At 39.1% G+C, this 12,072-nt stretch overlaps 1 protein-coding gene across 29 annotated transcripts in view; it reads right to left on the bottom strand.

Moving 5' to 3' along the window:
• The window catches only part of TNRC6B (trinucleotide repeat containing adaptor 6B), a 145,293-nt gene that overhangs the window by 46,023 nt on the left and 87,198 nt on the right, over positions 1 to 12,072 (bottom strand). For all 29 annotated transcript variants that reach the window (XM_066995966.1, XM_066995932.1, XM_066995974.1 and 26 more), the window contains 3 exons: positions 10,325 to 10,412; positions 6,575 to 6,596; positions 4,603 to 4,947 (listed from right to left, as the gene is read on the bottom strand). In XM_066995966.1, coding sequence (XP_066852067.1) covers positions 4,603 to 4,947; positions 6,575 to 6,596; positions 10,325 to 10,412 — 455 coding nt within the window. The remainder of the gene's footprint in view (positions 1 to 4,602; positions 4,948 to 6,574; positions 6,597 to 10,324; positions 10,413 to 12,072) is intronic.

Here is a 12,072-nt window from a genome sequence, read left to right on the forward strand (position 1 = left end):
TTTATGACTTGAAAAGATAAAAGACTGAAGACTAAAAACATCTAATGAATGTATAGAGCTGAAGAAGTCTATCCTTTAGCTTCAGATGGATCTTTTTCAAGTCTATTTTGCTACCAGGAATTTCTTTATACCCTTATGAAACAAATAACTTTATTTTCCAAAGCTAAACCAAAAAGAGTAACCAAAAGAGGCCAAAGCTACACAAATTGCAACTTCTGTGTAGTAGCACGCAAGCTGTATTCAGCATCTAATTACCCAACATTTGTGTCACTGCTATATTTACCCCAGAAACTTCAGTTTTTGGTTTTGTCAAAAATTAAACCAATCTCTCTACCACCAAATGGAGGCCAATAAGAGACCTAACTTTTCCTCCTCTCTCTCACCTGCTCTAGCTACTTCAAATTCTCTGAGTTTCACCCCTCACTTGTGTCAGTCAAGTCCTTTAACTTAGTCAACTGTATTCACTAACTCAACAGAAAACTGTCCACCTCTTGACGGGTTATCTTTTGCTGACATAGCACATTCTTCAGGGAAACCTGCAAGTCCAAGGAGCCTTGGAGTCACTGTAAGGAAAGTGGCAGGAGAAACGACTAGGAGTAGGGGCTCTTTCTTCCATCCATGGCGAACTATTAATATGTCCTATGTAGTCTGAATTTGCATTGACACGGTATTTGTATACAGTTTTAAAGCAGATAAATTAACACAGTGCCATGACAGACGAAGGCTCTATCAGCGCTGGCAGCATAATGTTTGCATACGTACAGATAATTCTCACCATTACTTTAAGCAGTCAGGCAAGATCACACCCCACCCCACCCGTACAGAATTCCCCCCCCCCCCATCTACAGAATTATTTCTGGTCCTCTATATAATTTAAGTTCATTACAACTTCCATGTTGTTCTCTCCATAGCTCTACTTAGTTTTCTACACGTTTGCAATCCTAAAGTACTCAAAACTGCCCCTGCCACAACTTCTCTGTGATGAAGACTGAACACTCCCTTCTACAAAATCATGCTGAATCCTAATTAAGCCAAAATGACCTTGTTTAAAAAAAAGTGTTGTGTTTTTTTTTTAAAAGTATATCTGTATTCAAAATTGAAGACCACAACTTCTGATTGTTATTAGTTTTAATAGAAGATGAATGGGTCAGCTTTCCGTGCCCATCTCAGGCTTTTGGTTCTTTAGCTAAACCAACGAATTTCCTCGGAATGACTTCCAGGTCCCTCTTCAGTGAGGGCCAGCAAAGATCCACATTTCACAGCATGGCTAGAATTTTCCTGTTAGCTTTGAATAATGGCAAACAGAAGAAGTTTGTCTTAATCCATTAAACTTCAACCATGACGATCTAAAAGACCACAGTTCCCATGCACGTTCCGTTCCTTCTGTTATATTTTCATCTGTCGTGCAAACTTAAGAAGAGCGAGGAATTCTACAGATCTGGCTATCCTTTTGGTACAGTAAGTAACACACGAACACCTTTTTTATTTTTTTCTAATTTAAAAACTTTCTGATCACAGGAATAGCTTAAGAACAGACAAAGACAAATACAAAAGACTGCAAGGTTGCTATCTTTTGAACTTCCCAATGATTCAGTGAATGAAAGATGCAAATGCAGAGCAGCCTATAGCAAGATCTTTACGTAACTGACTTGAACAGAGCATTTCACGTTTCATTTTTTCAAAGACATTCTAATAGCATTAAGATTGGGGCGTTTCCTAACATAGTGTACTAGGACACAATTTAATGGACTGTTTTATAAAGTCAGCCTCCCCTTCCTAACTTGACAGTGGCAACAAAGCCTTAGCAATTTACAGTTTTATCCTCATAAGAGAATGGGTAAGGGCTCTTGGTTCTTAAACTCTTCCTTAATAGTGAACATGCTGAAGGTAAACAAGTTTCTCATCTGACTACAGAGTAAAAATGTCACTAGCAAATGACTATTTTTAAGGATGAAAACGTGGAACTGAAATAAGCGAGAATATTGAAATGGAGTCCTGAAATGAAAATGCAGTTTTGCTATGAGACATTTAGTGATTCCTGGAGGGTACTACAGCTACTGAAAGAAGACTTTCACCAACAGCATATAAGCTTTGCTTTCCAAAATTGTCTTGCACATCCTGAATATCACTGGCTGTGGTAAAAATGATATACAACCCTCCTCCACCCAGCGCTGCTACAAGACAGTAGAAGATGTGGCATTACGTGTCACGGCTCTAGAATTTTGCCATCTTACAGAAGCATTACTCTGGTAGAAAAAGATCCATGTACAGGACTATGTCCTGTCTTTTTTGTTTGTTTTATTTTGTATGGAAGCTGGACTACCACAACGGCAGTAAAATACTAATTTTCAAAAAATAGACCTGTTATTGGCAATTGAGAATCTTGCCAACACCATCTACAGATACCTGGTTAAAGTTATAATGAGAAAGATTAGGAAATTGGGTAAAATACATTATTTTCCCCCTTTGGAAACTTTTTTTTTTCTCCTTATGCGGGATGAGTTAATCACAATATCACTGCACATGTGCCTGACTCAACTAGGCCCAAAATTGAAATTCAGTTCGTAAACAGCCAGGATCTCAGATGAAATTAATGGCAGGAGGGGCACAGCAACACTGTACCTCCATAAGCAGTTTCATGAAGTACTTGAAATGATAGCCCCAGCCTTCCTCTTATCCAGCTGCTCGTTTCTACTCCTCTGCCAGACCTACGCTCATGTGCTATCACCTGTGTTGCTATTGACAGTCAGTGAGCTGAACTGGGCAATCATCCAGACCAAAATGAGCTTTAAAAAACAACTACAGTTAATTTTAACCCGAGTCAGCTTCCCAGCCCAGTTAATTGTGTTATGGTGCAGAATTGTGTTTGGATGGGGTGAGTCAAGTCTGAAGGGCACACATCTTACCTTTCTTGGCAGCACTCCAGACTTATATCAGATTGAAGGAACTAACCATTGGCATAAAAAGTTGCCCCAATCAATAAAATACAACCATATAACATCTCAGCAGTTAATGCAGCATTAAACTGAATGAAAAAATATGAGAATTCATACAACTTGAGCTCAGTCTCAAAACCAAGTAATAGGTGAACTTATACTAATTACATAGAACTCAAGGCGTGTCTACAATGTCAAATTGGTCCTCATGTAATACATTCAAAATAAAAATGCTGTTTATGAAAAATTTTTAAAACTTCTAGAATATTTCACTAAATCTCCTTTGTCAGTTCACTAGAATTACCGTGAAGGTGTACTAATGCTGACATAACGCTAGGATTTTATACATAAAGTCTAAAGACTCTAGGGTGTTGTTTCGTCCCCCATTCCTCCCCCCCATGCATCTTTCAGGTGTTTTTTTAATCAAAATCAGCCATTTCTAAGTGATGCATTTTTAAACCGATTATCTGTTGCAGTTTGAAACTTGTCCCCCATTATTAAATAGGGATCAAAGACAGGACACAATCTGTCAAATAGGGATTCACTATAAAGGAGGCCAAATGCTGAAAAGGCAAAAACTAAATTACTCATTTTCCTAGAAACCTTTTTAATAAACACAGCCATCCCACCTAGCTTACTTGACTCTGGCCTTTCAAATCACCTCTGAGTTCATTTTCTTCTGAACCAAAGAAAACTATAAAGTTTATGCTCTCCAAGATTAAAAAACACCCCATTGCTCTGGCAGGGCTTTCAGTAGGAAACTCAGACATAAAGGCAGCGTTTTTCCTTCTTCTGAATTTTTCTTAAAACCTTATTGTTAGAACTGAAGTTGTCCTTAAATTCTCAAATTAACATTTTGGAAAGCAGGTGTCTTGAGTGGAATTGTTTTTTCTAGTATTGTAACTTAAGAAAATATTACCACTACTGCCATTCCCCAACCTCCTAAAAAAATTCAGGAGCAGTCATAATTTTCCCATGCTCATAAAACAATTAATCTTAAAATCAATGTATTTGCTGGAACTCAAAGTGAACAGGAAAGAAAAACAAGACAGTTTTTTTTTTTTTTGAGATTATTTAGGATGTGTTTTAAGGAAAATTATTGCAATAAGTGTTATCTAAGGAGAAAAACAAGATTATTAAAAAAAGTCAGGAGCAAAAGGAACACCTTGTGATTTTATCCAGATGAAAATCGACAGACACCTGTCATTTGCACACCGGGTGCCTATACAAACTTACTATAAAACTCTGATGTTTGTTTTACTAGATCATAACAAGAAGTGACAGTACAGGAAATTCATGGCACCAGAGGAACTTGAAGAGCTATTAAGAACTACTCAATAATAGCCATTAAATGCTACCTACTTATCCCTATGTTGTGTTTACCTTGCTGTGATACAAAAAGCATTACAGCACCTGATTCAGACCACCCAAAACATACATATTTTTAAAACATTAATCATCTTTCTTGTTCCATCTAGCAGTAAAAATTGCACCCCCTGCTGCAAACATCAGAAGTGCATGTACTAAAACAGCAGAAGTAAGCTTTCCAAAAGTCATCTGAGGAGTTTTATTATATTATGACATGCTTGTGCACAACTTCAGTGATAACTTTTCTTAGGCGTGTGCGTGCCACACACGCGTATTTAATGTCACTCTCATTACTCACCTGTTGCAGTCCCACTGTCGCTCTGCAGCAGTGCTCCTGTCACTGGTTGTGCGTTGTTTGGGTTTGCTCCTGGTGCTGTTGGGGGGGGAGGCCCTGCTCCACCCCCAAGGAGCATACAGGATGGCGGAGGGGGCTGCCCACGTTTCAGTAACACTTTGTGGTCCTGCTGGCAACGGAATCGCGGCGGCACCTCCCGAGGCATGTAGCGGGCGGCGCTTGGCGGTTGTCCGTTCGGCACTGCCACCCTTTTGGCATTGTTGCCACCATTGACTGGTGGCGATGGAGAGTTGCCAATTGGGCTGGCAGCCACTGGTTGGCTTAAACTTGGTTTCGTCACTTCGGGCACTGAAAAACAGGAAGAATGAAAATCAGAAATTTTTCCACTTAGACCTGTGTTAGCTACAAGAACTCACTGCAACTCTTTCCACTTATAATGTCATTCTTCTCTGAAATACTATGCAACTTCAACCTTATAAAAGACCAACTTAATTGAACCCCAGGATGAAACTCTGCCCTCAGCAAGCATTTCACTCCAAGCCTCAAATTTCTTGAAAAAAGTAATGCTGGCAAAAGATATCACCCTGGGCAAAAAGTTTTAAGAGACAGTCTTTTTTCCTTCTCCTCTGTTCCCTACCTTCCACTGGTTTTCGGATTCTTATGCATCACCCTTATGCGAGATCTAAAAACAGATCCAAAGTCTCACTTGCTTACTAGGCTATGTGGCCATTGCCAAACCAAATATAGAGCAAAAAATCCTCCTCTTTAATTCAGAATTAGTAAATCTGAGCTCTCTATACAGCTCTGAAATAGTTGACTGTTATCCAAAAGGCAGTCCTACCTACAGCATTCGTATGGGGCTCGCCTGAAGTTTACCAACTGGTCACCACGTGCCCCCCTAAGCAAGGGGGAGCTGCTTCTGAGAGCTATTATGCATTGGGGGGAGCATAACAAAAAAATAGACTAATCCTTGCAGAACTAATGCCATCACAAAGTTTGTTTAAGAGGCTCTAGAAATCAACGGCTTGTGATCCCTTATTCACATGCTCCGTGTGCTTTCTGAAAAAGAGCAAAAGAAATTCAGGCATTATCCTAGCCAGGCACCTAGAAGTTGCTTAACTCACTGAGAGAGCAGACCCCAAAGCAAGGAAAATGTAATACATCTACTCTAGTCTCTGTTGAAGACTAACACAAGAAAGGCATGTCCAACAGCCCCTCCCCACCAAAGTGAACATAATCAGTAGAGCTCTTCCTCTTACAAAGGGGGATCAAAGCAAGGGAATCTTTCTGACAGCTGTGAATGTATTATCCCACATTTTATTTTGATGAGGGTTTTCTGACTTCTCTATGTAAGCTCCATTGTCCATAAGCCAGAAGAAGGTATTGCCAGTTATAAAATCTAGTTACAATCTTAGTTCTCCTCCGTCATTTCTTTTTAATGGCAATTTCCTCATGCAGTTTTTAGAAAACTGACACGCACATCACAATTAAATATATTTTTAGATCAGCTAAATAAATTACACACCCAAGATGTTCAACCATCAGTTCTGCCTCATCTTCTGGACTTTTAGGTGCTTAAACTTCAATTTCTCTTAACTAACTTTCCAGAAACAAGTCATTTTCACTCATTTTGGTATGTCACCATAGGCAGTACTTTCCCTGTCTTTGATTCCATTTGTATAGTTGGTTTCAGTTTTCAGTTGCTCATCTAAAACCTTTGTAAAATTGAAAGTTAGACTAAATATTTCAGCTCATTTATTTTATCTACAATCATCATTTCCACTTCTAGTATTCTGACGCTGACAAATGGATAGTTTTAGATTCTCCATATTAATCCTCTCAGCTTTTATTTCTTCTGAGTACTCATTTTGAGTACTTCATCTCGAATAACTCATTTTTCTAACAGCTTTAATCAAAACTGAGTCTTGGCTCAAGTCAATAAAAACACTCTTTAGGATTGAAGAAAGGCTCTTACCTTTGGTTTTTTGATCTGTGACCTGCAAAGTAAGAGCAACAATGTAAATACAGTTTTAAGAACCTCAAAACAAACATTAAGCAGGCTGCACTAAACCGTGAATTTATTAGCACAAGATCAAAATTTGTTCAAAGAAAATAATCAGTTCATGAACTACAAGTCTCAAAAGTATTCCCAAACTTATATGTAAGTTTTCAAGAACACTACAGTTGCTGTAATATCCTTGCCTGATGCAAAATTCTCTGGCAGAAACAGTAACTACTTTACTCTTGATGATTTTTAGTACATGCCCCTCATCACAAACACAAACTTCTGAAGCACAAACAAACAAGTGCTACACCACTACAGTTCTTCCAGATTTTGGAGATGAAGTATTACAGCTGAAGTGTAATAAAAGCTGCCCTTGATGAGAATATCCCTACAGCAGACTGTTGGGGCTGGCAACAGAAGTCCCACGGGGTTTCCACATGTGAGAGTACCAATCTGTCTCGGTCGTCTTCCCCTTTCGCTCTACCCATTACATCTCTTCCAAGGAGAAGTAGTCCTAAACCTTACTGGATTCGTTGCCACAAGTACGAGATGTACCAGCGCTACCTATAAAGAAACAGGCTTCAAAATCTCTCGAGTGGTTACTGAAGTGAGCCATCAGGCTGGCCAACGAACTCAGTGTGTGGTTTCGCTGTACTTCTACATTCTTTCAGCGTAGCAGGTTTCAAGCTACAGCAGAAACAAACATACCACTGGTATATTCGCTGGAATCATGTGCGTTGTAGCATGTTTTGAACCTGTCGATCATGAGCTCCACTACACAATAAAGGAAACCCCTAAAGATCATCATGTGTCAGGCTCTATGACACCTATTCTGAAATAGAAATTGCTGACCTAGTCCATAATTCTGGAAAGCACACAGGGACGGTATAGAATAATGAAAGCACAAGTAAAAAGCAGTTTATTGTTTAAGCCAACCAAGCCAGAACTCTTTTGTATGGTAAAGAATAAAAAGACAAAACTGCCCTGAATTGCTGTGGCATCACTTACTTTGCAAAGATGAACACTGCGATATGCAAAGTGGAATATTCACTGTAATAAAAAACTCGAGCATCATAGCTTCACAGATTTAGGTAATCCAACTCTCCTAAGAGACCAAAAATGCATCTGTACAATGCCAGACGTCAGTTTTCACTTCACTTTTGAAACATCCCGTGTGTGTAAAATCATATCTACTTCTGTAACAGTTGAAATTTGGTTAAGCACTTCGGTGACTCTGATGCTCTACTACTAAAAAAATTCATGAAACCAATCTTGTAAAGCTGCTAGGTTTACTACAGTTAACAGTAAACATGTTCAGTAAATAACTTGCCTGCTTGGAAGAACATCATTTTAACAAATGTTTAAAGAACTCTAAATTATAACCACAGTTTGTGTTAGGAAAAAAAATCACTTTTGCCTGTACTTGTTAAAAGGATCTGGTTTTGTGATTTTTCGGGTCTAGAATAGAAAAGCTGAGAAAAAGTGACAGCATGTCTCAGACTTAGAGCCGTCATCTCTCTGTGGGAAACCTGTAAGCACTGGCAGGGCAGGGCCAATCTCAGCCTTCTGACAAGCTACCAAACAGCCCCTGGGACACAAACCACAGGAATTCAGTCTATGAATTTGCTTGCATAATCCTGGGTGTTTTTTTTTTTTTTTTTTTTTTTTTTTTTACTGTTTTATTTTGTAAGCTTCAGAAGATCCAGAGAGAAACCGTTGTTTCGTGTTATACAAACCTTGAAAAAGGTACCCCCCAAATCACTGCTGCTTATTTGGTGACCACCACCACAATCACTAAGAATGGACACACACATTTGTGTTCTGCCCATAATCTGTCTTCAAGTAGTACTTCAAGCAGCACTCTTAACGTTTGGTCTCTAGGAGATTAATTTATTTACAGTGTTTACCTTTCCTAAGATTTTGGCAAAAATATCGTAACATTCAGTCATACCGAATAACTTGGTAGGTGAGGGACCACACAGGAAAATTGGCAGATCTTTGTATTCAAAGCACTGATTCCTCAGTAAACACTCGCAACGCTGTTATCAACGTGATCTGTACAACCTTTCCAAGTTTTTGTTGTGTTACTGAATATCAGCATATAATCCTCAAATCACCAGTCTCTAGTTACAAGCCTCTGCACCTCCTGGTTCCTACACATACTCAGCTGAAAATACACCATCTATTTTGGTTTTGTACTTGAACGTGTAAGCAGCAATACTGAAGCAAAAAAGACCAGGCACTGAAGAAACCTTATTCTGTTGCTACTGATCTTCTGCAGCGTTATTGGGGATGTATCAACACGACCCTGGGATAAAGACAACAGAAATAACACTGGGTTTACCTGCACCTGTTTTAAAGCGATGAATTCAAATAGGTGAAGAATCTGACTTTTAAAAAGCTCCCGGATAAACCAAAAATTAACTGGCACGGCACAATCAATGGTGGCTGTTCACAACACAAAGCTACGTCATCTAACACAACAAGAGTAGCATCTGATCTTTGGTGGGATCTGTTGTACTAAAGCAACTGAAAAACTGGGACTAGTGAAAGTCGAGCATTTTGCTTTCAATTTCACATTACCATTGAGGTTGGAAGGCACAGCCTCTCGAGCTCTCAAGGAGAGTTCATGGTGGTTCTCCTCCCTCATCGCCTTCAAAGCAATTTAACAAAACCAGACTGCTCAGGTCCGTGTCCGACTTAATTCTGAGCATCTCCAACGAGAGAGGCACCACAACTTCTCTGGGAAACCTGTTCCAGCGACTGACCATTCACGCACGCTCACAAAGAAGTCTTTCTATGATTAAGTGGAATTTCTTGCATTTCAATTTGTGCTCACCCACTGCCTCGAGCCCTGTCACTGGGCACTGAGAAGAGCCTGGATGGATCTTATTTAATCCCTCCCACCCACCAGGCCTATATAGACATTGGTAAGATCCCCCTGAGCCTCTTCTTCTCCAGGCTGAGCAGTCCCAGCTCTCAGCCTCCCCTCATCTGTCAGGTACTCCAGTCCCTTCATCGCCCTTCAGGGGCCCTTTGCTGGACCCGCTCCAGGATCCTACATTTGTCTTGTACAGGGATGTCCACAACCAGACAGAGAGGATTTTACCAGCAAAAAGCAGCACGGATAAAACTGCAAGAGACTCAAGTTCACACTTCGGGTTAACTCCTAGAACAATTTACTACGTTTTCAGCAAAACAGAGCACTTCTAAATAAACCAAGTGTTCAAACTCATTTGTTGAGCACATTTTTCAGCGACTCAATTCTCCACTGCTCAGACTCAAACCGATACACTTAACAAAAGTGTTATTAGCCACAGAAAATATAAAACCTAAATGATACTTAGCAAAAAATAAAGGCAACTTCAGTAGGGAACATTTCATATAGCCTTCCTTAAGGACTTGCAGTGTTCCCACACCCAAACACCCTGAAACAGCAGGAGCTGCAGAGATCAAGAGAACTCATATTCAGGAACATGAATTTAATACTTCATTTCACAAAACTAATTACTCTTTCTTCACCTGAACACTAAAGAGAAGAAATCTCAAAGTTTACTAAAACTGAAGTTCAAGAAAAATAATGTGAAAAATCTTTAATGGAAGTATCACTATACTTTAGATGGGAGTTTTTAAGCTCAAATACAAACAATCTAACATCTTACCAACCCCAGTACTATTTATGCTCCTGCTGGATAGAAGAATTCAAATATCAAAACCTACCTTCTGAGCAGATTCCTTCTTTTTCTTATCCTCTTTCTTCCTTTTCTTGTCTTCCATTAACTGTTCTTCCCTTTCTTGCTCCTTCTCTCTGCCAAAACATGAGAAAAAACAGTAAGAGCACTGCCAAGTTCTGCAAGGGCTTCATGTAGTATCTCTCTCTTCCCCCCAAGAAAAGAAGTCATGTTACTAGATTCCTTTGATCATCATATTTCATTTGCATTGAGGGTTTCGGCCTAACTGAGATCAGAAAAGCACCTTCTAGTTCATTGTGACCACAATCACACCACTTGCTGCATAAAGGAAATTTATTCTATTCGGATCAGGCCTCTTCTGGCAGTACCCTCTGTAAGTTAACCACAGGCCTGATATCAGAAAATATCTTGAAGACAGTTGGGGCAAAGTATACTTTTAATTGGGTTGTGATATTATTTAAGGAACAGTCTCATGAATCTTTTCATATGGTAAAAAAGGGAAGTTGTAATTTAAAATAAGATGGTTTGGTCTGATATGACATTTATCTTCACAAGGGGAAGAGATTATTCTATTGCCTGTAGCTATGCCACTTTTGTAAGAGACTAGAAGTGTCATATCAAATCAAAACCATCATTTATTATACAAATCGCTAATTTAATTTCTAGCCTATTGTATCCACCCACAGATTCTTGTGACGAACCTTGTAATATAAGCTACTTCCCAGGGAATCTATTTTTTCCACCAGAAGAATCTTTCTTTAAAAAAAAAGGGGGAAAAAAAAATACGCGCAGCTGCTGTTGTTGTCAAGCATAGTCTTGTTGCTACGTTTTGTATCAAATATGAAAGTGCCAGTAAATGGTTAATTTCCTGCATATATGTTACTGGTTGGCCTGTTTCTATGGCAAACCACATTTTAGTTAACCAATTCTCTTCACCTGCTAAAAAGTAAATTTCAGATTAAGTTTTCATCTCACTTGGAATAAATTCATTTTTATCAGGGAAAGATTAATACAATTAATGTAAAAAGATGATCTGACAGATGAGGTGGAAGACCAGTGAAAGGGAATGTGTACTTTACAAATGGGAAACAACAAGAGTAACCCATGATCTTTTATGACACAATCTTAATTTAGGTCAACAAAGATGGACCTGTGAAGTTTCAAGTGATCAACTTTAAACACACAGAAGAATCTGTGCCATATGGGAGGGGGCTGGTGGGGAAGAGGGAAGAGGAATTTCAACTTACTATGTTGGCTGTAACAACTTTATAAACAAAATTGGAGCTTATGCTTGCATTAAGCTGTTAAAATTATGCACAAATCTAAGCTCTTTGTGACTACAGCTTCGAAAGATTAGAGTTGAGTTGGCTTTGCTCGTTTCATTCAAAAATTTCCTTCCATTGCAAGTTACAGTATCCTAAGCAACATTTATGCTTGCATTTTCACCAGATACTGCCAAGTCAGCGTGCAAAGAAATATTTACATAACTAATCACTTCAATTTAGACAAAAAATCTTTTTGAAATGTTATGTTTCCTGCTTGAGGACTTTGCAGAACTCTCTTAAAGAAAGAAGGTTCTGTGAACAATAATAAAATGGATGGTTTCCTTAAGTCAGACTCTCCTTGGTGGATGGAAAGGGCATGGATGAGCCCTGAGCAGTACCAGCCTCAAGCTGTCACCATACCCAATTCATGCACAGTGGCAGGTCCCGTCCCCATTTAAGAGAACTGGAGACAAGCCCTCTACACTAGACTGAACAGTGCTTTGTGCACTCT

This window comes from Anser cygnoides, chromosome 1 (assembly GCF_040182565.1).
Source record: "Anser cygnoides isolate HZ-2024a breed goose chromosome 1, Taihu_goose_T2T_genome, whole genome shotgun sequence".
NCBI lineage: Eukaryota > Metazoa > Chordata > Aves > Anseriformes > Anatidae > Anser > Anser cygnoides.